At 41.7% G+C, this 25,533-nt stretch overlaps 1 protein-coding gene and 1 long non-coding RNA gene across 7 annotated transcripts in view; one reads left to right on the top strand and one right to left on the bottom strand.

Moving 5' to 3' along the window:
• Nucleotides 1-238: 238 nt before the first annotated feature.
• LOC134546933 (uncharacterized) lies at nucleotides 239-8,520 on the bottom strand. Of its 3 annotated transcripts, none has more exons than XR_010079313.1 (3): nucleotides 8,459-8,520; nucleotides 6,665-6,791; nucleotides 239-3,526 (listed from the first exon to the last, which is right to left on the bottom strand). It is a non-coding gene; the product is annotated as an uncharacterized LOC134546933 (long non-coding RNA). The 3 variants fall into 3 exon arrangements; XR_010079312.1 differs by lacking the exon at nucleotides 8,459-8,520 and adding an exon at nucleotides 7,959-8,055; XR_010079311.1 differs by lacking the exon at nucleotides 8,459-8,520 and adding an exon at nucleotides 7,676-7,798.
• The window catches only part of ARFGEF3 (ARFGEF family member 3), an 87,366-nt gene continuing 70,069 nt past the window's right edge, over nucleotides 8,237-25,533 (top strand). For all 4 annotated transcript variants that reach the window (XM_063390279.1, XM_063390278.1, XM_063390277.1 and 1 more), the window contains exons 1-4: nucleotides 8,237-8,469; nucleotides 9,551-9,602; nucleotides 21,602-21,683; nucleotides 24,678-24,809. In XM_063390279.1, coding sequence (XP_063246349.1) covers nucleotides 8,385-8,469; nucleotides 9,551-9,602; nucleotides 21,602-21,683; nucleotides 24,678-24,809 — 351 coding nt within the window. In that variant the 5' untranslated portion in view covers nucleotides 8,237-8,384. The remainder of the gene's footprint in view (nucleotides 8,470-9,550; nucleotides 9,603-21,601; nucleotides 21,684-24,677; nucleotides 24,810-25,533) is intronic.

Below are 25,533 nucleotides of genomic sequence, written 5' to 3'. Positions count from 1 at the left end.
TTTATATTGTTGGCATCTCAGGCAGTAAGGTACAGCTTTGCAAATACTACAGTGGCTAACTGCAATTTACAGCCTTTAAGAAGCAAGCAAGGAAAGAAATAATACAGGAATTGCTGCTGCCCTGCTCAAAGGGTTGAGTGTATGTACATACACTGAAGCATCCAACAATTGCGTGGAATATGTGAGGCATGTTAACTTGTGTATTGGAAAGGGTTATGGTAGCTGCAGGATTTGTTTCCAGTTCTGAAGGGAAAGCTTTTCCCTACAGTGTTGGTAGGAAGATGTGTTTTCATTCCATGGCCAATAACAGTAAATTAGCTTAAAATACCTTGCACGAGGCTGAATGGAAACAAATGGAACGTCAGTGTTTAATTTTAAAAAATTATTTATATTTCATATATTTTGTGCTTATAAATCATGGCTAAAGCAACATGACTAAGTCTTCTTATTCTGATATCTACATCTCTATTAACTACTGGGTCAATGATGCTCTGTTCTTCTGTAGCGTAAAGATCCTCTCACCCTTGGCCTGGGAAACAACTGTTCATTTGTTCCCAAATGAAGAAATTATTCAAAGTAGACCCTTGGTATTTAAGAAGATAATAATCTTTTCAACTTCCACAAAGCTCAGAAAAGGCAGAGTAAATGAAATGTACAATTTCCTCATTATTAATTATATGTAACTACATAAAATCAATATTGTATCTGTAATACATATGTCATTTCTCAAGTTGGCTGGCATTATAGGTGGCACTACCTCAAGGTTACCTGGCAACTGCCACAGTACAATTTCATTTTCACCCACTTTATCAAATACTAACTGGGGCTGAAATCTTCCATCTGGATGGGAGCAGAGGTGATTGCTTTGCATTTCAATCAGATTAGTTTCACCATTTCTAGACAAAGAGAGCAGATAATGTTTGGCCAATTTTAATACAATCTGATAACCTTTATTTGAGAAGATGTCCCTGTTTGTTGTCATGAAGAATTAAAATAAAATGTAAGATTGGCTTATGTATCTGGGTTATGCTTTTTGCTGCATGTCAAAAACATGTCCAAATGTGTACAAACTTCAGCAGATCAGCTTACACATGTTCAGTAAGATGTCTAGATTTTATCTGTTCTTACAGATCAAATGTGAGAGAGCACACTGCAAAAGTAAAGGGCTATGGTAGAAAATCTGCTCTCTTTTCATACCATAGAGACTCAAAATCACACAGTTCTTCTGGTTGCAATTATTTCAATAAAACATGAGGGAAAAGAGTTGCACAGGACCAATCACGTACTACTGAGATCAGTGAGACTTACAGTAGTACAGAAAGCAAGAGTACTGGTACGCATATTTAAGATCAAACCATCAAAATCCATTTGTGCTGTATCCCTAAAAATAGTTTTTGTTCTTTAAAGGACCATCGTTTTAATAATTTCAAAAAAAATTTCAATTTTTTTTTTCTTTTTGCTTGCCCTATAGTACACTGAAGATAACAAGCAGTCCAGTTTGACTTAGATCTGTTTTATCCAAAGGCTTTTCATTTATAGACTGAGTATATATGATCTGGAAGCTACTGAAATTTAAACACAGAATTCTAGAATGCCATTCCTTGAAATCTCTTCTCAAAATACATGTTGGGGAACACTATATTTCTGCTTGATTTTTCATTTAATGGAAGAGAAGGTTTCAAAAATTATACATTTGGGTAGTGGCGCTCTCCCTCAGGTCCACAAGCCTGGGTGCTTGTGACTGTTGCTGTAATAGGAGCTTTTGTGTGGTTCAATATCACTTAGCATTGGATTTTCAGATCATGACTTAGAGGCAATTACTGTCTGCTCCCAGCAAGGTGGAAGCTGAATGCTCTACTCCCTCTAATTATATCTCCAGAAAGTACACGCCAATAACAATCTGAGCATTGATTTCACGTTGATTAATACTTGTAGTGAAATATAAAAGGACATCACTCAACATATAAGTTCATCAGTCAGTTTATAGCAAACTGATCTCTTGAAGAACATTCCAAGAAAGCCTCCAAGCATGTGACTGTACCACAGGTCTACTTACAGGTCAACTTTACTACTAATATTCAATTTAAGTCAAATTCAGAAAACTAGTCCTGTGCCCAGTCAGATGACAGAGGGAGATGTATGAGTAATTGATACTCTTTTCCAAGCTAATTGATTCTGTGATTCTGTGATACCATTGAGATGAAAACCAGTGTCTGTGGGGACAAGAGCAAATGAGGTGTAAAATATCCTTACACCCTTTGGAAGAGCTTTTGGAGACTGGGACTTACTTCCCTTGTAAGAAGTTCCCACTTATTATTGTGAGGAAAAGGCATAATAAATAGGAACTAAACTATGATCTGAAGTTAACTATCTCTCTTAATTCAGAACATTTTATCTTTTAAATCTGTTAAGCTGGTCTTTAAAGCTAGAAAAATAAGAACCATTGACTAACAGAGTCAAACTATATCTCAGAGAGTTTGGGTGCAGCATGGAGAAGAAAGAGATTTTTTCTTGTGTTTATATTATTATATGACTGCATAAAAAGAAGGCTCTGAATTGAATTTTGCTACTATTGCATTGTAAGCCTGAGAGCATTGCCCTGAAACCAGGGAATTCATTTCAGATTGATCTCTGGCAGAACAGAACCATTTTATTAACACTATTAAACATCTATTTAACCTGCTCTTCTGTGTTTCTCTTTACTTTGCACCATACTTAACAAATTCAGGGATTTGTCAGGGAGTGGTCCTTAAAATTTGTAATAGTGGTGGGAAAATCTATTTATCTATTTCAAAAAGAGCATAGTAGGTTGAAAACTTGTATACTATCTAGTTTTTCTAGGCGTATTTCTAGTACTTGAACTCATGTATTTATATGCTTAACACTAAAGAGGCGGTGCAAATCACAGTCCATTTCCTGGCCAGTAGAGATGTATTTAGTTAGACCTTGCTGACCTTTCCTGACTTTGTAACACAAGCCTCTGACAGCTGCAGATGCAATGATGTCCTTGTTTCCCCATAATGAGGAAAGGCCACAACAGATCTCAAAGCAGGTTATGGACACAAATATGTCTAATTCATTTGTCACTTTCAGTGACCTACATGTCAAACAGCTACGTGACAAGTTACCAGCTCAGTCACATTTCAGAGACAGCTTCAGAGAGTTTGGGTTTTTCCATTTTGCATATTCCAAATATATGATAGCCATACAATCCTTTTGTATTCAGCCTTTGAATGGACTGCACATTTAAGCTTTCTTTCCACAGATTAATACTAGGGTAATCCTCTGGATTAGGGGAGAAAAGTGGGACACAAGGAGTCCTCTGAAGTTTAGCTTTCTGGCTGACTTGAAACTCTTGTGATATTAAGGTAAGCCCCACAGTTTCTTGTAGTTTTCTTGCCCCTTGAAGTCTTTTCAGTGGAGTCTGATGGAAGCAATAGAGCTTTTGTTGTTCAAATCTTCACGCCACCTTTTCCCATGTGCTCACTCTTCTTCACAAACTCTTGTATTTCAGGGTAGAGAAGAACTAGAATTAGTACAGAGAAGAGCAGTCAGAATGATCAAAGATAATTTATAAATTAAATAAAAAATATAGAAAAATTAAATAAAATAGTCCACTGTAGACTGCAATAAAAAAGCTGAGGGAGAACATGTTCAACCCATGATGAATCATGAATGACAGGAAGAAAATAGAGGATGCTTATGCAGTGCTTCTCAAAGCACAAAAGGTAGGTAGCTTCAAAGACCTAAGCAAAAAGAAGATAAAACTGGTCAAAAACCAATTTTCTTTTGTTTGCACACAACTTGGCTGTAGAATTCACTGCCAGAGGGTGGTTGTGCAGGTCAAAAGCATTAAAAAAGTTTCAAAATGAATTAGGCACATTCCCAGAAGAAAAACCTGCCAGGTATTATTTATGAAGATAAAACTATTGTCTCAGGAAGTGCCTAGTCTGCAATTTAACAGAAACTGAGAGAGTTTAGCATAGAGAAGGGCACTGTATTTTTCTGCCCTTTCTTCAAGAATGCCCAACTAACTTCTGTCCCAAATACAAGTGCTAGGTAAAAACGACCTTGATGTGACCCAAAATAGCTGTTCTGTGTTCCTGATGCCTTCTTCAACTGCCTTGGCAACTCTCCGGGGATGAAAAGATTATGGTAAATTGAAGACAACAATGGTGATTTTTGGGTTTTGTCCATCTTTGCAGAAAATATATCTTCAATGAAGTCAGAAAGTCTTTTCTCATATTTCTAACCTGGCACAGATCTTAAGATTTCACATTTTCTTCACCTGTTCTCCACAGAATAAATGCTGTGAGGCTGTACTGAAAACAGTTCTGAATATATGCTGGATTTATTTACAGCTCCCACTCCAGAGGTTTTTTCTCCCCAACTCTGTAATCCTGCAGTAAGCAGCATTGGTGCCTAATGTGCTTTGCTGTGCTCAGAAAGGTCACACTTTGAAGGGTGCAGAAGGCAGCAGCAGCTCAGGAAAGACTTCATTGAGCCCTCAGCTCTAGCCTCTGGTAACTCACTGTGTAATCAGGCAAACAATGACAGATGCCACCCCACCATCAGGGGTGTGCTTACAGTCTAGACAACCAAAACTGAAATCCTGACAAGGGCCTTGTTGTCTGAGTCTTGATGCCCTCTGGGAGAGAGAAGAAAGGGTACCTCCATCTGCTATGAGGTGTTACAAAGGTGATGATGAGCCCATAGTCCAGCTACAGCTCCCTTTACTTCAAATTTTTAGCAACTTTTCCTTCATAAGGGAAGTCACATGTACAGAGCTTTCTGAGCAAAGCAGAGCTCATGCTTCTGACTGCTGGTCGGTTCAGTTATAGAGGTGCCTCTGGGAAGAGTAATTTTGAAAAATCTGGCTAGGCACAATTTTCGAACCATGGAACAAAGTGGTTTTCCCGTCATTAGAGGGAATTTCTTAGCATTTTGTAATTAAATTTTTAAGAGGTTCTCAGGGACACAGCCCATTGTCCCTGTGTCAGGGACACAGTCCACACATTGCAGCATCTGCAGTATGAGATCTTGACCAAGAATATTGTTAAAATGCCCAAAGCACAGGTAATACATGAGTGATAATGACTAATAGATTATCTATCTGTGATTATCTTACAGTCTAACATGCTTTTGTCTCACACTTTTCCACTATAGCTTTTAATTCTTTCTTATGTTCCCAAAGATTAGAATTACAGGGCAGGGGTGTGCACAGGCAGTATGACTTATGCTATCAGAAAAGATTAAAAATAAGACCACATTGCCTTCCTTGGCTACTAGAAGATGCACAGACATAGTAGCATGGAGATCTTTGAAGTCAAGTAAGCATTTGCTTGGACAGAGAATTCTGTGGCCTGGACAGAGAATTGGACAGAGAATTGTACTACTCTATTACTCCAGGTATCTTGAGCAGTTGGCTTTGCTTACACACTTTTTGCCTGTGCTCAGAGCTGTGAATGTATCCAGAGAGATAAAAGATCAGTAGCACTGGCACTGCCAGGTGAGAGCAACAAAACACACTGCACACTGCTTCTTAGTGATACATGACCACTGCATCATGCAGGTACCAGGTCTGCATAGGAGCCTTCTGACTTCAAGTCGGACCAGGCTCCAGCTGCGCAGGAGATCAAGAGCGCTGACTCCTAGGTACCCTCTACCACTATAGAAGGCTGCTTTGCACAGTCAGGACAAAGCAAAGAGGACTGATGAGCTGTAAGGATGACCATAGAAAGCTTAATTTTCTCTTCATGGCAGAAGAGAAGAGCCTTCATCACCGTCATCCCTAGTCTGTAGCTGGACTTCCAGATACTGTGACATTTTAGGACACTTGCCTTGAAAGGGCATCCAGAGCACATGATTAAATATCCTCCCTAAGCAAAGCTTATTCATGGAGTGACTTCCAGCAGAACACGGTTACTGTGCATTTATGTGAGTATACAGACAACAGACTTAAGGACTGATGGACTCCTGTCCATAAGGAAATGGAGGGCCTCAGGTGAAAAGCTTCAGCAAGCTGACTCATGGTGTTCTGACATATGTGGTTAGGAAGACTTGTCATGGCTTACTTGTTTCTCCTTCTGCATAATCTTACTGGCAGGCCTTAAGATGCTCTAAGGAGCCTGAACATGACCTTTATTTCTCACAAGCTGATGACATTACTACTGAAAGTGTTGAACAGCACAGAATCCAAATGAATACAAATCTTGGTTCAGTGACATCAAGCCTCTATGAAAAACACTGTCATTCTGATGAAGATGCCAGCTGCAAAGGCCTTCCTTTGGAGACAACAGAGAAATTAAACAGCAAGTTCATGATGCATATAGCTAGAAATAATCTGAAATTAAAAATTAATTCAGTTTCATCAGTGGTTCCCTGAAAAAAAGCAATTAATTATTTACTACTTATAGATACATATTTATTTTTTAGTGTTCCAGAGGTCCAAATGAACTCTGGTATGTAATTTCTACATTAAAACCACCTAATTCATGATCATAGTTCTTTTAGTTGTTTTTCTCCCAGGAAAAACAAAAACAAAGCCTTGGAAAGCCAGAAACTGACACTCATGCTCATTTCCACTAAGCACAACACAAAATACAAGAGGATGCACATGGGTGGGAAACAATTCACCACCACTTAGACTTGAGCCTTGACTTACAGCATCATAGTGCCCTGACAATCCCAGCCACTAGCACCAGATTTTTCATTCCAAGGAGGGTGGCAGAGCACAGTCAGAGACAGGAGACTTTGGGAAACTTTCCATTTCTTAGAGGTTGGTTTACGGCCTGAAATTGGAAGATAAATGATATTCCTGTTAAAGGTTAGGGGGAATTGGTTAGGGCTTCTTTTGTTTGTTTGTTTGTTGGTTGCTGGGGGCTGGGGTTTTGTGTTTGTTTGGTTATTTTAATTCTTAGTATTGTAGCAATACGCTACACCTTTCCACCTCCAGCAACAATCTATGCACCTCTAGACCTTTCTGGTATTATTCTAAATCCTTTTCTTTTCTGACAGGACTTTTACACTCTGGCCTTAAAAGGCAACTATGGATTATGCATTCATTATATGTTTGAACACAGGATGAGCCCTTGTAAGTATTTGGACAAGGGACAGCCTTTGAAAGCCCAATATCCTATGGGAAATGCTACGGCTGATTCACCAGGTGCCAATATCCTGTCTGGTAATTCATTATTGGTACTCTTCCAATTAGCAGTAGGAGACATAACCGCTAATACTGCCAGCTGCTACCTGGAATGCCTTTCTTATCTGCTTTTTTTTTTAATTGTCTGCTTGTTTTCTTGTCTCTTTTAAGAGAGATTCTGCAAGAAGACAAGAACATTGTAACACTCAATTAAGCGATGCAGTCACAAAAAGGGCAAGTAACATATAAACTAGAGATAAGGCAGGGAAACAGCAAGCCGAAGAAGGTAGGCGTTTTGGTGGGTAGGAAGCGTTCCAGGTGTGAGGAGGAAGGTCTGAGCTAGTGGAGTGGCTGCTCTTCGTCCCGGGGGCTGGCTTGTTGGGGACATTAAGGTGTGCGTTCCTGTGAAGGCACAGACAGGTAGCACAAGTCGTGACCTTCTGCGCTTGCCAGCTAAGAAGAACGGCACAGATCTCACAGCCACGTATTAGACCCCACTCGTGTCAGGGTATGCCGAGGGCCGGCACTCACGCCGGTGCGCTGGCCTGGCTCGCCGCGCCCGGCCCGCTGCGGGAGGGCCCGCGGCTCCGCAGGGCGCTGCGGGACAGCGGGGCTGCGCTGCGGCAGCGCCGCCGGGAGCGGAGCGCCGGCCAGCGGGAACCTGGGCGGCGGGAACCTCCCCGCAGGCCCGGGCTGCGCTCGGCGGCAGCAGCCCCTGCCGGAGCTGCGGGGCCCCAGCCCACACCCACCGCCCGCCTCCCGCTGCCCGGGGCGGGCGGGCCTCGGCCGCCGGCGCCCCCCGCCCGCCGGTCACCATGGCGACCCGCCCGCCCGCCTCCCGCGGGGCCGCTGCCGCCGCAGGGCCCGGCTCCGGCGGCGCCGGCTCCGCTCTGTCCCGCGGCTCCTCCAACCCCAGCGCCGGCGAGGGAGTCCCTGCGCTCCCGCGGGCAGGGCCAGGCCCGCCCCAGCCCCGCTGCGCCAGCGGGGCCTGCCCGGGGTGGGAGAGGAGGAGGAGGAGGAGGAGGGACTCCGCAGCGGCAACAACTGACGTGTCCCCGCCATGGAGCTCGGCGTGATTCATCAGCGGCAGCGGGGCGGCAGCGGCGTGCCGCGCTCCGCTCCCGCGTAGGCACTGCCGCGGCGGGGACAGCCCCGGCACCGCTCTGCCGCCCTCCTCCTCCTCTTCATCGCCGCCTCTCCGCTTCCCCCGCGGCTAGGCGAAGATCCCGGGGGAGGCAAGATGGAAGAAATCCTGCGAAAGCTGCAGAAGGAGGCGTCGGGGAGCAAGCACAGGGCCATCAAGGAGAGCTGCACCTGGGCCATCGGTAAGGGGCGCGGGCAGCGGCGCCGGGGGAGCGGAGCGGGGCAGGAGCCGCCGATAGAGAGGTTTTGTAACGGAGGGGGCAGGGAGACCTCAACAAACTTGTTCTGCGCCGGTCTGAGCCCCCAGCGGCTGGGAAGGGACCGGAGCACCTGGGCCGTTCAAAATGCCCGGGAGCTCCGCGCTGCTGGCAGGGACCGTGGCACCTGCTGCCGGTCCCGGAGAGCACCCGCGTCTCCCGGTTCCCCGCCGCCCGATCTGCTTCGTGCCTCTTGCGAGGCAGATGTACGGGTATCGGTAGCTGTCAGTTTCCGTGTATGTTTTGTAGGTGCTGTCTTTTCCTTTAAAGGCCCCCTCCCTCCCTTAAATCGTCGTAAAAAACCACGCAGAACAGCTTTTACGCTGGCTTATGTTCGGGAATCTATTTTAAAAGCCAGAAGTTTTGTTTTACTGGATTACATGAGCTCTTTTATCCTTGCAATATAATTATCAGTGTAACGAGTTAATCTTTCAAGGGAGTACAAGCTTAGATACATTTCAGCATCCACCGATTTTCACAGATTGTTTTTGGCTTGAAGTGTTTTTTGACACTAACAACGTGCAACAGTGATCATCAAGACCCATAATTTAAATCAGCATAACTAGAATACTTTCAATTGCTTTAAATTTTTGTTTTTCATCCTTGCATGTCTACAGCATCCTGTGGCTTATCAGACCTGTTGCTGAATTCTTACTGGCCTTTTATCTTGATGTTGCATGGGTTGCTTCATTAATTGCTTGTTAGTCTTGCACAGCAGCCATGCAAGTATCCTCTGTACTGTTCCAGTTTTAGTGGATGTGCTGCCAAAGTGCTGATAAGTGAAAGGGAAAAGATGGTATTCGATGCCTTCCCATTGGGCATGCAATGTCCTGACAGATTTATGCAAAGCTTTGGCAACTCAGAGCAGCAGTGGTTGTTCCTCTGTCAGCTGGATTAGGTGCGAACTTTAGGACCGTTGGCTTGGAGACTGTAGCCAGATATAATTAACTGTGGCTGAACCCAGAAATTTCTTTTAAAAGCCCTGTTGTTTCCTTTAATTATACAGAAACCTTGGATTCTCCCGATGCTGCTATCAAGATACCTCCATATCAGCTGAGGTAAGAACATTGAACTTGATTTGTGTATAGCTTGTGAGTATTAGTAAAATTGAAGCAAAATTTTTGAATTAAAAGTCAGGTAGACACAGGAGCAGGCTGCATCTATGTGATTTGTAAAGTTTGTAGATACACCTACCTAGGTTGGCAGTAGTAGATAATTTTCTGATGAGTCCTTGGCCTTTGGCCCTGAATGAAATGGAAGGATATGAGTTAAAATGGGCATGAGTATGTATAGTGGTGACATTGGTTAGAAAGGAGAGCTGTGTTACGGTCTAAAGAGTTTTCCTACTAAATTCCATCTTTCAGTATAAGCAGTGATGCTTCTTAGTTCTTCTCAGTGTGCTTGTGTTCTTTTAAATCTAAATCAGGTTTTGTTACTGAAAATAAATATTCTAGAAACTAAAACGTTATATCATCATATAGCTAGGACAGTGACTAGGAGCTGAACTAATACAGTTTCTATGCCTACTTCTCCCTTTAGCCTGCTAGATTATCTTGAGAGAGCCTTCTTCCTACCTCCATTTGTATACATATAAAATGGGAGAGGTGGCATGGCCCTCATTTGTCTAGATATTTAAAATCTCATTTTGGAAATTGTCATTGTTATGGAGTAGGTAACTAGGCAAAATTATTCACTGTGCTTTCTGACAGAAACCTCTTAGGAATCATCAAAGGAAACTAGCAAGTGCTTCTGTTTAAAACAGAAGCATGTTCTTTCACACAGCTTAATAGTTAATATGTGAAATGCTTAGGCTTGCCTTATTAGAGAATGTAAGGGATGGTGAAAGATTGTATGTGTGCAAAATCCATCTCAACAAATCCATGGAAGAAATTGATTGAAATCTATCAGATGCACAGGCACCCTTCTTATTCAGAAGTACTTCAGTCAGAGGTGATCGAGTTTATGAAGGAGTATGTAGGAATGTTGCTGTATGTTTGGCTCGTCCTGTAGTCCTCTTAGATATCCTCTATGAGCTACTGACAGAGGGGACTCTTTTCTGCTACTATATTACTCTCCTGGGAGAATAGGAAGAATAGGAGCAGTTCTTTTGCCACTCTAAAATCCTGTCAGCTGCAGTCCACAAGAGGCCTCAAATCAAAGGGGGGATGGATGTAGCACAGGTCTGGCATGACCAGTGCCAGACACAATGCGTTTCCAGCACAGGATGGAAACAGCTGGATGACTAATTCTCAGTAGGCCCATTAGAATTATGTTTTGTTGACACTGGGGCTGGAGAAAACTCGGCTCTTCACCTTGCCATTCATCAGCTTTTGTCCTTAATATGGTGCATGGTGTCTGCCTTTAAGTGCTGTTGTCATTTCCTATGAATTAGTTAGCTAGCTGTTACCACATTTCTTCCTTTTTCGCTTGCCTACTACCTTTTTACAGAGAGGCCTTTCTCTCTTCTTCATCCAGTGTTCTTAATGATGTATTTGTTTAGTAGGGTTTGGTTTTTTTTTTCCCACTGTAAATCCCAATCTTTTAAAATAAAGCTAATATCCTTGCAGGTGCAGCTTTGATTAAATAAGCTCTTAATGTTAGACTTGTCAGTAGCAATGCACTCGTTATCACTGGAAGTTTTGGAAAATGAAAGGCACACAAGAGCATTTGGACAAAAGCTTTTGTTGTGGAGTCCTTGGTAAGGCTCAGCCACACAGCCTTAGACTGTGTAGGAGCATTTGCTAAACTTACCCTTCACTCTCTGATAACAAGCTGCTTCCAGGCTCCAGATCAGCACACTGGGCCACATCGTGGGCTGGAGTCCGCCTGCACGATGTGCAAATTAGAGAAAAGTTCTTCTCTTGGTGTTTGTTAAAAAGCAGCACCACGATGGCTTTGTTCCAAACACTAGAAAAGAATAGTCTTGAAAGCAGAGCAATGGCTGTGACCAGAAACACGGCCAAGATACAGGATGGAGATGTCCTGGCCGTGCCTCTTTTCTGCTTTCATCTTACATCAGGTGCAGCTTGTACCAGCTGCTGTAACACAGATCAGCCTCTGGCTGCTCATCCAGTTGGAATCTTAATCTACACTTCTCACTAAGGTTCTCTTCTTTCTAGAACTGAAGAATGAAGGCTGCTCACAAGAATGAGAATGTCTAAACTGTATATTCATTTCTTTTTTACTTATAAAATAAAAAGCCATTTTCTGCTTCTGACACCCCAATTCTAGATGAGTAGAGGTTCTTGGTAAAGTTGTCTTTTGTAAAATTGTGGCCCTAGTGTGAGAATGGGGAGGACAATCTGCTTTTCCTCAGATTATGACCATTTGAGTTCAAGGGGGTTTTGACATGTATTATGTCAGCTACATACTCACCTCCACTGTAGAATTGGGGTAGATTACTTCCATGTTCTATCTTGTTTCTGACCTATCCATAGTTTCATCTTGTGTTACTGAACATGAGGCAGACCACATTACAGTTCCCTGATGTCTGTGCAGTTAACTGGGGGCTTCACCAGTAGCTTTTGCATGGGAGCTGTTTGCAGCAGTTGCCTGGTAGCAGTTTAGATGCCTGCTATGTTTGGGAACACCTTTTGCCCCAAGGGTGTCCCAGTGACTGACCATCCAGGCTGGAATGTAATTCTTTAATTAGTTTGATAGAGATCTGTTGGGTATATCTTCAGGGAGCTAGATGAGAGTATTTTGCTGTTAAACTTCCTTTGATGTTAATTGCACTTATGAATCAAAATCCCTGTTAATGACTTTGCATATTGATTCTAGTGAGGGGCATTATTTAAATGTCTCACTTCCTAAAGAAATACAAATCTCCAACAAATACAGAGTTTCCCACTGAGTCTTGTCAGCTCTGCCTTGAGATAGGAATATGTGTGTGATTTTTCAGTACTTTTAACTTATGGTCAGACTATTGGGCAAAGGTGTGAGATAGTATCAGAGATTAAAGTGGATCATGATGGAAATGGCCACAAGTTGGTTTAAGGCTTTGCTGTAGATGTTCCATGAATCCTTTAGAAGGAGAGTCACATAACCCATTGTCAACTGGCTTCTTGTTATCTGTCTAGTACGGTGATATTTGTCTCTGAACATGAGTTGTGAAGATTGGATATATACTAGATACTTAAGGAGGCTGGGTGGCTGATTTATAAATAATGCAATAGATAAGAGAATTGATGTACCTGTGTTTTAATTGGTGAATTGATCACATGGAAAATAGCTTAAGAGACCTTAATGTTGTCTGCCAGCAAACAGTTGTTTGCTACTCAGCTGGGCTATATGCACTTCAGTATTTTCAGGATGGCAAATTCTCCCCTAAGGCCAGCACTATACACTGAACAAGGCTCTCTTCTTGGCTTGTTGTAATTTTAGAGGCTGAAATATGAGCTATAAAAGACACAAGAAAATGAGCTTTGAAAAAGAATGTTTGATTGGAGCAGTTTAATACTCATGAGGATTATCTACATATCAGAGAATAAAATAAGAGGCTAGACAGCAGATGCCAGTCACATACTGCTTTGAAAAACCTTGGGATTGCCAGAGTTTCTTGGAATGCATTATGTCGTTAAGTCATGCCTTATAGGCTATGTAAAATTCAGTGACTTGCTATCAGCACAGACTTTGCTGGAAAGAAGAGGTTGATTGGGACTTCTGAAGGGGCTTTCTTTTTGGAAGAAATGTGAAATGGGTTTGCATGGCCAAGTTTTGCTAGCAGGGAGGCTACAGGGGTGGCTTCTGTGAGAAGCTGCCAGAAGCTTCCCCCATGCCCAGCAGAGCCAATGCCAGCTGGCTTCAAGAGAGAAGTGCCCCATGCCAAATATGGGCCAGTCAGAAATGGTGGCAACCCCTCAGTGATAATATATTTAAGAAGAAGAAGAAAAAAAGTTGTTTGGCAGATGAAATTGCTTTCAGAGAAGTGTGGGGTGAGAATATGTGAGAGGAACAACTCTGCAGAAACCAAAGTCAGTGAAGAAGGGGAAGGAGGAGGTGCTCCAGGTGCCTGAGCTCAGATTCCCCTGCAGCCCATGGTGCAGACCACGGAGAAGCAGCTGCGCCCCTGCAGCCCATGGAGGTCCATGGGGGCACAGAGGTCCATCTGCAGCCCCATGGAGGAGACTCACCCTGGAGCAGGTGGATGCCTGAGAGGAGGCTGTGAGCCTGGGGGAGGCCCACAGGAGCAGGGTGCTGGCAGGCACCTGTGGACTCATGAACAGAGGAGGCCATACTGCAGCAGGTTTCCTGGTAGAACTTGCATCTTTGTGGAGGACTCACATTGAAGCAGGCTGTAACTCCTTTCCTTAAACAGTGGCAGGAACAATGGTGATGAAGTGACCATAACCCACATTCCCTGCCTCCCTGTGTCGCTGAGCAGGAGGAGGGAGGAGTGGAGGGGGAAGGTGTTTAGGTCTTATTTTATTTCTCATTATCCTGCTCTGATTTTGGTAATAACAAATTGAGTTAATGTCTAATTTGAGTCAGTTTTGCCTGTGGCAGTATCTGGAGAGTGATCTCTCTCTGTCCATATGTCAAACCATGAATCCTTCATTATATTTTCTATACCCTGGCACTGGAGCGGATGAAGGAGTGGCTTTGGTGGGAGCCTGACATCCAGTCAGAGTCAACCCACTAAAATCCTTCTTATATTTTGCCTTTTAAATCCCTCTTATATTTGCCTATATCATTAGCCTTTTAAAAGTGATCAGTATTATCAGTATTTCAGGAGATTACAGCTGGAAGGTTGGAAGTCAGTGAGGAGCAGGGTCCTGTGCAATAACCAGTTCACATCCAGTTCTGTCTCTTCCTGCTTGTGTCCCAGTACTAATCATGTTGGTGCTAGCTTTTGAGGGCAGTTTGTGAACTTTTTTTGTAGTCATGGACATTTGGGGATGAGGATATTTGGGTATGAAAGTGATAGTTCTGCTCTTTTTCTTGTATCTCTGGATTAGCATCATTTACTTCTTAAGAAGTATGCAGTTTATAATTTCTTAAATAAAGCAACATGCTCACTCATTTTACCTTACATATGCTCAACAAATAATAAAAGCAGTAATTGTGGTGTGATCATTACCAAACAAACAATGCTATAGAGACCTGCAATCCACTTACCTTTGCAGATAATTCATCCACTTACAGAGTCTTGGGATGTATTTCACCTTCTCTATTGTGAAGAAATATTTGTGCTTTCATCGTTTTTGTCTTCTTCCATCTCTTAATTTTGTCCATGTTTTCTGTTATTTTCTTTCTTCTGGGAGAGAGTGGCTAGGAAAGCTGATACATAGTAGACCCCTGAACAGAAGTAAGAAGTGGGGAGGGAGGAGTGGTTGTCCCTAAAGGTTTTTTCTGGGGGGTGGTTTTAGTATATCTCTCTCTATTTTACTCCTTTCCTAAAGACAATTTGTTTCCTGCTCTTGCTGCCACAATCACCTGGCCTTCGGTGCTGCTGTGCTTTCTTCCTGGATGTGACTGCTGGATGTGACTCATGCTGCTCAACCATTACATGGCCACTATCTGCCACTCAGCAAGTGAATTATGAGTTGCCTGGCAGGCAGCTGGCCAAGAAGAGATTCTAGTGGCAATATGGATTACTGACCTGCCTCTCCCATGCTGGCAGTTTACAGCCTGGATCCAGACTTTTGGGGGCCCTTTTGTAGTCCATTTGGTGTTCTGGATGGTATATATGCAGTGGTCTTGATTTAAAATTTTGCATTCTCAGTTCTAATGTTGAGGAGTAGATGAGGGAAGGAAATTAGTGCTTAGAAAGGCAATGTGCCACTGATACAGTATTTGGATCAATCTTCATGTTTAATCTGGGATATGTAAGTGGCCCTATTTCTTGTCTAATGAGCAGGTATTTTTATCTCAGCAAAACCTTACATCTATTCTGGGGCCCCAAAAGATGGTAGTGTTGGGGAGGAAAGGGAAAGGGACATGTTGGGTCAGCCTCAGGAGTCCCTGAAAATCTGTTAGCTGGGGTTGTGACTCTTGAATGTGTCGAGCAAAGTTTAGCATTGCTATGAAAAAAGACACGTGGTTTCTGTTACTGTGAGTTTGAGGGAGATTTTTTCCTTTGGTATTAGTGGTGGCTTTTTAAAAGAGCACTGCTTGCACTTTCTGAAGCTAACTTTCTGCCTTTCCTGATGTTCTTTGTATTAGTGAACCATAATAATCACCACTGCCTTGGGTCTTTGTTCCTTTTATAGACTCTTCTAAAAATTCTTTCTACTTTTGTGACAAAAGCCCACAGTGAACTAGTGTTGGCTGGGCTGTAGTTAATTTTCTTCCTGGGAGCTGGTAGAATGGGAGTAGGGAGCAGCTGGGTGGGGTTGGGGATGAGAGCAGCCATAGTTTGAACTGTTTGTCTGACTCCTAACAACAAATGCAACTGAAATATTGACCTAAGTATCTAAGGGTGATGATGGGATAGCAGTGTGTGTGTTTGTGTTAAACATTTGATCACTTTCAGTGCTTGCAGAAGAGAAGAAATGAGAACATCATGAGGCTTTTGATAATTGCCTGAGAGAATGAAATGTGGTTGGGGGCGGGAAGAGGGATGGCAGTGAAACTGAGAGGACTGTTTTCCTGCTAAATGATGCTTTAGTCTGCTTTGGTCTTTTGTGATACTGTGCAAGCAATGAGTTTTCTTTGTTTTGAAAATGAAGGGGTAGTGGGAATAAGGGAAGTCTTTTCTCACATTTCCTTTATTTACATTCCATGAAAAGTAACAAAGCTGCAGAAAATTCACTACCTTTTATTTCCTTGAATGTTTGTTTGCTTAAGAAACTGAAAATGCTGAAGTGCACAGTGAGTATAAAATTACGTAATGCATTGCAAACATGGGGATATTTTTAGCAACTGTCCCTTAGGTCTGTCAAGATTTAGCACTGAACTGCTGTGAAAGTTGAATGGCATTGCAGATTACAGCAGTGACCTTCAAAATGTAACTAGTAATGACCAGAAATATACCTCATTCTCCCATTACTTCATCTGATTTCTGTAACTCACAGCTGCAGTGGAGAGAATAAGGTAATTTGCAGGATGTCCATGTGATAGTACCTCTGTCTCTTTTTCTGTTCTCTCAACCTTACCTTTTCCCAGCATTGTCAAACTTCTCCTGATGGAAGCTTAATTCTTATAAAATACTTTAATTGTTATTTTGTACTTAAAATTTAAAACAAAAATGCTTTCACTAGACAGATCTTTAGCTTCCCTTTCGGACTTATCAAATATAGGGAGGAGAGGTTTCATGGAACAGTTGATAAACTTACTTTCAAAATTGTAGGCTGAGCAAGTCCAGCTTATCACCTCATCTTAATACTCTAATTCAAATAATAATCCACAAAATCACCTAAAGGCTACAGATTGCTTTATAATTAAGACCTGGTGTGGTTTACATGTATCATCAAGTTCCTTAAGAGCAGACTATGTAAGTGACTATGGTACTTTATGCACAAAGGGCAAATATCTATGGGGATGGATGTACTAGGGAGAGTAATGATAATGTATCAGAGAGATTACACTAGAGCTTTGGAGACTGGAAGCATCTGATTATTATTTTGACCTTGTCCACCTTACTTTAATATTGTGTAGAATCTTTTGCTGTCTCTCTTCCTCTCCTCTCAAGTAAAGGTACGCCTTGTGCTTATAGGGATTTTTTTTGTTCTGTTTTGTTTTCATCTCGACAAGTTCCTGTCTAGGAACTTTGTGTTTCTCTTAAAACCAAGATGTTATTAGCTAGAATAGCAAGGAGGCAAATGACCTCAGAAGTGCTCTCCAGCTGAGTGACTGTGCTGAGCTACTTAATTACAATTGTATGAAATCTGTGGTCTTGGCTGCACTGGGTTGGCTGGAAGATTAAATTGCTCACATCTGCCTTTCCCCTGAGTAGAGCTATGCTGCTTCTGTAGTGGGAAATTCATTTATCTTAGAAAGGATGTAAATAAAAAAGATTATAAATAACATTATTGTCACTCCTTTAATACCAAGCAGTTTTAAATTGCAATCTCATTCAATATTCCAGGTTGAAAAAAGGATTATTAAAATTCTAGCTAGGAAACTGTGTGAAATTACATTTAGGCATTATTCTGCACTTTTTTTTTCCCTATGTTGTTGAACATCTTCTGATAAGCAATTCATATTTCCCTGTAAAGGCAGGCTTATTTAACTGTTGGATGAAGACTTTGTGTCTGGGTTTGAAAAGTGAAAGGATTGAAGGGAAGAGGGAATACATGAAAAAAGAGGAAGGACAAATTAAATACTGAGTTGGATGGCTCAGAGAGAGCTGATTCTCAGCAGCTGAGGTGAGAAAATTGGATATGGAAAGAAAAGGAGCGTTAACCTTAAATCAGAGGAGAAGAAGCCTTTCCATTGTAACTGGATAAAAGCACAGAATTTTGTGCTCTGTAGGTAGGGAAAGAATGATTAAAAAAAAAATAATAAGATGCAAGCGGTGAGACAGAAAAATGAAAATACCTTCAGCCAGAAATTACAATTTCTTTAGTTACTAGTAAAGGTGGAAGCTCACCTTATATGTGCAAATATATGAGGCAAATCTTGTGATATGGGAAACATGCCCACAAGTGTCTCTATGCTTGTGAGTAACTGGAGTAAAATCCTGGTCCTGTTGATGCAAGTCAGCATTTATATCTACATATCTATATGTAGATAGTTTGGCAACAGTCTCCCAAATGGCTTTTTTCCCAGGACCTGTAAATTGCAACACTGTGTGCTTGTTCATTCTTACATAGCATGGTAGCACCAAAATTGTCTAACGGTGCATGATCATCTTGTAGTGGCACAGTATCATAAAGATAATTTGTTGTTTTATTTTTTCTTGAAAAGGAGAGTTCTAACGGGAAGGCTTAGGATTTTGTCTCTTATTCTATTGCTCTACTATGTCTCTAAGTACTATTGACAAACTTGTGCCTGCATAGATGTACAAATTTTAGTGCTGGAGGAGTCTGTTGTAATCATCTCATTTAACTTCCTGCATTGTGGGAGAACTTGCCCTATATTTATATACTGTGGATTCCAAACTTCTCTCCAACCTGAGCTTGACTGTAATTCTCTTTGTGAGATGACCCATATTTCTGCAGTTATCGTTTCTCTACAATGTGAGCAAGGACTTAATCTTCCTTCTTTTTGAAGAGCTATTACTTGAAAAATGATGCATTTATTCCATGTTCCTTGTCCAGGTTTTAAATACTTCCATTATGCCTAAACTTGTTGGTGGAATCTTTTATCAACAATCTCTAAATTAGTACAGGAAAAAAGATTTATGTTTCTACTTTTATATGTATGTGTGTTCATATATACAACACTAGAATTTGTTTTATGTAAATTAAATCATTCGTTTTTGTGCAAGGACAGTGTTTGCTTCTGTTTGGTTTACTTAAGGGTAGCAGCTGTGGGTACTTGCAGAATTCAGGAAATTCATCTCTACCAATTATTTTCTTATCATGGACCAACTCTTCTGCTTGAGTAAAGTGATGCTAATAATATAACACTGTGCTTCTCTGTTCTTTTTAAGCAACCAAGACAGAGAAAATCTTTTTAATTGTTGGTTACTCTGACTAAAAAATGTCAGACGTTGGCTATGGCTGTTCTCCTGCCTAATAAACAGTGTATCAGAAAATGGCAACAGTGGTGAATCAAATTCTTATCTGTTCTTTGACTGGGCTGGGAATTACTCTACAGAATGCAAACTGCATGCTGATAAGGCCTTGAGGTTCTGAATTTTGCTTCTCCTATGAAATTTTCAGCAGGAAGATAATGCAGAGAGCTGTCTTATTTTTAATCTTTAATTTTCAGAAGTGGGATTAAAAATAATGAGATTACGACCATTTGCATGAAGGGAAAAATGCTTCATTTATCATGCCCCATTCCCTAAGTTAAGGAGGGGAAGATAGGCTGTAAGACTGTGTTCCAGGCACTAACAACAATGAGTTAAGATTAGGCAATTCTCTATCTTCATTACAGTTTTTATCATGCGAGTGAACTAATGAGCCATTATTCTTTTCTCACTAAAGGCTTTTTTGTCATTACAATGAGAACAGAAAGATTTTTATGATCTCTCTACTTACAATAGTAATTTGTCTTGCTCTGACCTTTCTGGCAGTCTGTTTTGACTGACCTGCCATAGCATCTCTTATTCCAGACCTGCAAGGAGAGAGGTAGGCTGATAGGTTGACGAGCCACAGCAAGCTTGGACAGCTAGAAAGGTCATTGTAACCTAGTGTGCTGAATATAAAGACTGTGTGTGTTCTCATCACTCATTCTGCAGTTGGCAATGTTGACAGTCATGGAGTGGGGTAGCTCAGGAGGGACAGCCTGTGCTTTGGGAGGTACTGGCCCTGGATTATGCACTTGTTTCTGTTGCTGAGCTTTTTTGCTTGCCCTGGTAGGTAACTTCCTCTCTTCCAAGTCAAAGGTGTTCCTTTCATTCTCCCTCTGTGTTGTACTTGATGTGTTTCAATCAGGGTTAAGTTGGTGTTTTTGCCTCAAACTAGGTGTATGTATGTCCACACCAGCATGCAACAGTATGGATACTTAATAGTTACAGTGTGAAACTACTTTCTGTACATTATGTACGTAGAGAATGTTCTTAAACAGATTTTGAAGCATGTTGTTGTGCATCAGTTTATTCTGAGAACTTCAGTTATGTAAAATGTCTTACATGTGTAGTACTACAAAACCAGCATGAATTGTCACTTAACCGTACAGAACGGCAGACAGTGCAGTAAGCAATGAAATCCTGTGGTGAGGGTCTGCTCAAAACAGAGTGGAATTATAAAAGGGCTGCTAGGTATAAGATGAAACCTCATTCCCTTACTTTACTGCACTCAAATCCATTGAGGTAATTCCAATTTGCATTCCCTGTTTTGCAGCCTTATTGAACTGAATTCTTAAGACATTAGAAGGGACTGTGTTAATTTACATGATTCTCTCCTGTTCTGCCTGAGGATTATCTGTCTTGTCCTTCATGTTCTCATGCTATCAGATGAAGCATTTAAATGACAGGTTGAACTGAAGTGTGAAAGGTGCTCAAGGTAATCAAACTTTGTACGGTATCTCTGCAGGTGTTTCATAGCTGTAGCATGGAAATGCTAAAGGCTTAATTGACTGAGTGTGTAACAAGAACAGGAAATGACACAATGGCAATTCATTTTCTCCAAGAATACAGTGGGAACACAGTCTGCAGCAACCTTAATTAGATTTTCAGTAAAACATTTTTAGCAAGGATGGGAAGTTCAGCTAATTGAATCTATTCTAATTTCCATCCTCCTGTTTGTCATTTTTTGCTCTTCTTTTTGGGACATATATCAAAGCTCTCATTGTTCTCTGCTCATTGCAGTATGTGATGACAGATGGCAGGCAACATGCTGATGTGCGGGGTAGCTACACATAAGCCATAGGAGCTCCCACCTGTCTTCATTATCATGAAACTGAACTGGATCCACTCCAGTGCCTTATGACTTTCTTCATTTTCCCTTCTCCTTCCAGTCTTCATCCATTTTAATATGAGAATAAATTCATTCTGTAGTAATAATGCCCAAAATGTTTATATGCTGTTGCAAAAATCTGTAGAAAGTCTAAGAAAAATGTGGTGTTCTGGTCAGAAGAGGTGCAGGTCCAAATAACCATCAGTTTTTAGCATCCTTCAGTTAGTACTGTACACTGTATTAATCTTTTTTCCATTTTTTTTCCTGTCTGTGTCTGGCTGATGGAGTACCAATTAATGCACAGGTACTTTGTTTTGGCACCTGTTGATCTGCTGATTTCAAATGCAAGTTCTCCTCACTTTAACAGAGGGAGTATAACTAAGTCACAACATAAAATCACTTAAAGGTGCTTTCTAAATTAGAGATGTGTAAAGAAATATGCCAGCTTTCTTTAGAGGGTAAAAGTGCTTCACAGAATTGTAAAATTATCTTTGGCTGCTGTATGCGAGCGTGCTCTTTCTGAAACTGATACAGCTCTTCTGGAATGTTATTTGAATACCAATTTTAGTTGCATTTTTCCCTCTCACATTTTTTAAAATTTTCCCTAGGGAGAAGTGTCTCCTTCCTCTTCAACTGGCTCTGGAATCGAAGAGCATGAAGCTGGCCCAACAGGCTCTAGCAGGGATGCAGGTATGGGTTTAGAGTGGGAGTGTGTTGGCAGGCAGTGGATGTCATGAAAATCTAGGCTTTTCTTTAGGAAAATACTACAGAAAAAAGCATCTGTCCTTGGATGAACCTAACAATAATGTTCATGTTTCTGTTGTGAAGTTAGGATGCAAGTAAAGGCTGGTGATTTTGTAGAATCTAAAAATGTTTTGCAGATAGGTGGGAGGTCCTGGATTTTAACATTGAAATGTAGATGTACTCTTCCTTGTGCTACTCCCAGAAAAGATTGCTATTGCTAAGCATTTTAGAAATTAAGCTGAGGCTTGCTGTTTTCTTTGATTAGAGAAGAGGACAGCAGTGCTTGGAAGATGGAGAGGTTAATAGAGGATCTGGGACCTGTGTTCTTTGTATGTGGGCACTTTCTGGGTTTTTTGTACACTGAAAACAGTAGAAACAGCATCTGATTTGGAAGTCTATGAAATTGCAAAGGAAAACAGCAGTGCAGCACAAGCAACAAAAAGACTCTCCTGGGTTTGACAGTGTAAAAACTAAAGCAGTTTACTGTTCTTTTAATTGGACAAACAAGTACAAGTCAGTAAATGCTTATCACTAGGGGGATGCTATTGGAAAAGGCTGGCACACTGCTGGGGCACAAAATCCATTTTCCTTAAAGAATTTTTTCCCTTGGAGGGCCAGAATGAAGTTGTTCTGGGAATGTAACGATGTAAGTGGATCACTCAAATTCACTTAATCCAGCATATGAGGTATCAGACACTTGGTCAGAGAGTTCCCCATGTTGGGGAGTGGTGGGGTTGTAGAGGGAAAGGGACTGGACCATCTCTCTTATGAGGAATGGCTGAGAGCTGGGACTGTTTAGACTGGAAAAGAGATGCCTCCAGGGCTGGAGACACCACAACCTCTCTGGACAACCTGTGCTGGATCACAGTAATTACAGTATTTTTTTTCCAGGTGTTCAGAGGAAACCTTCTGTGTTTGTTTGTTCCCAGAGCTTTTTGTCCTGTCAGTGGGCACCACTGAAAAGTTCCTGTCTGTTCTCTTTAAAAACACTCTTTGGATATTTATATATGGTGGTGAGATCCTCCCAGAACCTTCTCTTCTCCCGTCTAAACAGTCCCAGCTCTCAGCCTTTCCTCATATGAGAGATGCTCCAGTGCCTGTCATCTTAGCGACCTTCCCTGGACTCTCTCCAACAGCTCCAAATCTCCCATCCTGAACTAAACATTCTTCTTTATATAGAAAACCCCATTATTCTCTTTGTAGATTGAGTTAAATCTCATCAGGCTAAACCACTTGATATTCTGGTATGTGGGAAATGCTTTAAAACTGGTTAAACCCTGTCTGGCAGTTCAGCTTTACCCACTCACTCTTTCCCTCCCAGAGGTATGGGACAGAGAATCAAAAGGGTAAAAGTGAGGACAGTTGTGGGCTAAGACAAAGTTTAATAGTGAAAGCAAAGCTGTGTATGCAAATGAAAAGAATATGTGGAACTGCTTCATCACTTCCCATGAGGCAGCAAGTGTTCAGCCATCTCTGGGAAAGCAAGGCTCCATCATGTGTAACAGTTATGTTGGAAGACAAATGCCTTAACTCTGAATGTCTGTGTCCCCTCCACTTCCTCCTTCTTTGCCCAGCTGTTGTTGCTGTCATATGTCATTATACAGTGTCATATGGTTTGGGATATCCCATTGGTCACATTGGGCCGAGCTGTCCCAGCTGTGTCCCCTGCCAAACTCCTCTGCACCCCCAGCCTACTTGCAGGGAAGCCAGTGTGAGAAACAGGCAGCCTTGATGCTGCCTAAGCTCTGCTCAGCAATAGCAAAGCGTGGGGGTGTTACCAGTGCTGTTTTGGTCACATATCCAAAACACAGCATTCTTTGAGCATTCTTTGAGAAAATTAACACTATCACAGCCAAAACCAGTACAAGCATAGAAAATAAGAAGTAGGAGTGAACCAGTGAAATGTGCTGCAAAGTTGAAGCTGAGGATGAGCATCAGTACAAAAGTGATGCAGAATGAAGAGAGGGAAATGGGCTGCTCAAAGTCTCTACTAGGACAGAGCAAGGTTGTGTTCCTGTTGTGGGATCTTCTGAGAAGACAGGAGCTATATGAAAGGACTTATATGGATACATCTCTTGCAGGATGCCTGCCATTAATAAGAGACACACATGCAGATGGTTATAGACTATATGGAAGAGGCATGGAAGAGGCATTTCTAGTAGAACTCCCAGGAAACAGTGCCACTGGTGATGTCAGGAGATAGTTTCTTAGATACTGGGCAAAGTAAATCTGATCAGTCTAAAATATTCAGTCTGAAGTTCAGTCAGTCTGTATTGAATTCAGTTCAGCCAACCCAGTTCAGCAAACCCAAGGAATTTTGGTATCACCTCAGCTTGGGTTGGTTTCTATGTGTGTTTGTGTTAATCACTTGTTAACTGTACACTTCATCTGAGGACTTGATTGTATCCATTAATGGTCAGCTTCTGGTATGACAGAAAACACATCTTGCCAGGGATCAGAAGTGTCACCTCCACAGCACTTGTGCTCTGTACACTATTGAGTAATTAGGATGGTAGGTGACTGTCTCCTGTTGGGCAGGAGATCTGGTAGCACTAGTTTCAAGCCAGGAGTGGGGTCTTTTTATTTGTTGTTGTTGTTTTGACAATCTGGGGGGCTGCGAAGACTCCAGTCTCTCCCAACTTCTAAAATACTGAGAGGTTTTGCTGAGGACATTATTTGAAGTGATTTATCAGTTACTGATGTCTGCTTTTTTCTACTCACTGGGGAAGTGGGATGGGCAAAGATAATGCTGGAATGGCAACTGCCATGACAGATCTCCCAGTTTTGCTGTTTTTCTTATATTTTATATTATTGGATTAATTTGAAAATTTTACACAGAAAGCCTAACCACCCTAGTACCAAGCACTAATAGGTTTAGGTGCAGTACTTTGCAGAGGCAGTTTTCGTCTCAACATGTACATTGCCATTTTCTCCCTGCAGAAGCTGCTGTCTGATGAGAGGTTTGTATCCGTGGAAACAGACTCAGATGAGAAACAGTTGCTTAATCAGATGCTGAACGCTGTCAAAGTGACTCCTTCGCTCAATGAAGACCTGCAAGTTGAAGTGATGAAGGTTAGTGTTTCACACACGTCAGTGCTTGCAGCAGAGGCTGCATGATTGAGTGCTGGGGTTAGCAAATAAATTGGCTGTTGCCTTGAAAATCTTCATTTTAGGACAGTATTTGATTTCCTTTTCCTACTGGCAGATGTCAGTTGTTTTCTATTTTGTGTTTCCTTAGATTAAATAGGAGATAGTTTACATTAAGATTCAGAATACTGGTGGTTCCAGTTTTGGCAAACTTAAACAGGACAATCAATTTCCTCCATGGGAAGGCACAGATAAGTGACTTGTAGATCTGGAAGTTTGTTATTGAGCTTTAGTGGTCATGAGGTGGACTGTGCACACTTGGAATTTTGTATTGTGTGTGCACAGGTGCTGTGTAATTTGTTAGTTGTATTTTCTCTTTGTAAAATTCATCATCATGCTAATGATGAAGCATGATTTGTTTAGGCATCAAAATGTCCCTGGACCAGTGCACAAGGAAAATAACTATTGTTTTGTATAATGTGTCAGAACCTCAATTTCTTGGAATACTCTGGCATTTTCCTGTGTGTGTGCTAGGAAGCTCAGCTGCCAGGAGGTACTGTTTTGGGGGGGAGGCAATACCAAAATTCCTTGCCCAGAGATGGTGTTGGTTGTATGATTTAGAAGTCACTTTTCTATATCAGTATTGGCAATACCTTTATTATTTGTACAAAGCAAGATGATGGTGGACAGTTTCCAGATGTTTGGATGT

The sequence above is a fragment of the Prinia subflava genome, chromosome 2, assembly GCF_021018805.1.
Source record: "Prinia subflava isolate CZ2003 ecotype Zambia chromosome 2, Cam_Psub_1.2, whole genome shotgun sequence".
Lineage (NCBI taxonomy): Eukaryota > Metazoa > Chordata > Aves > Passeriformes > Cisticolidae > Prinia > Prinia subflava.
This window is presented reverse-complemented; position numbering and strand designations above follow the sequence as displayed.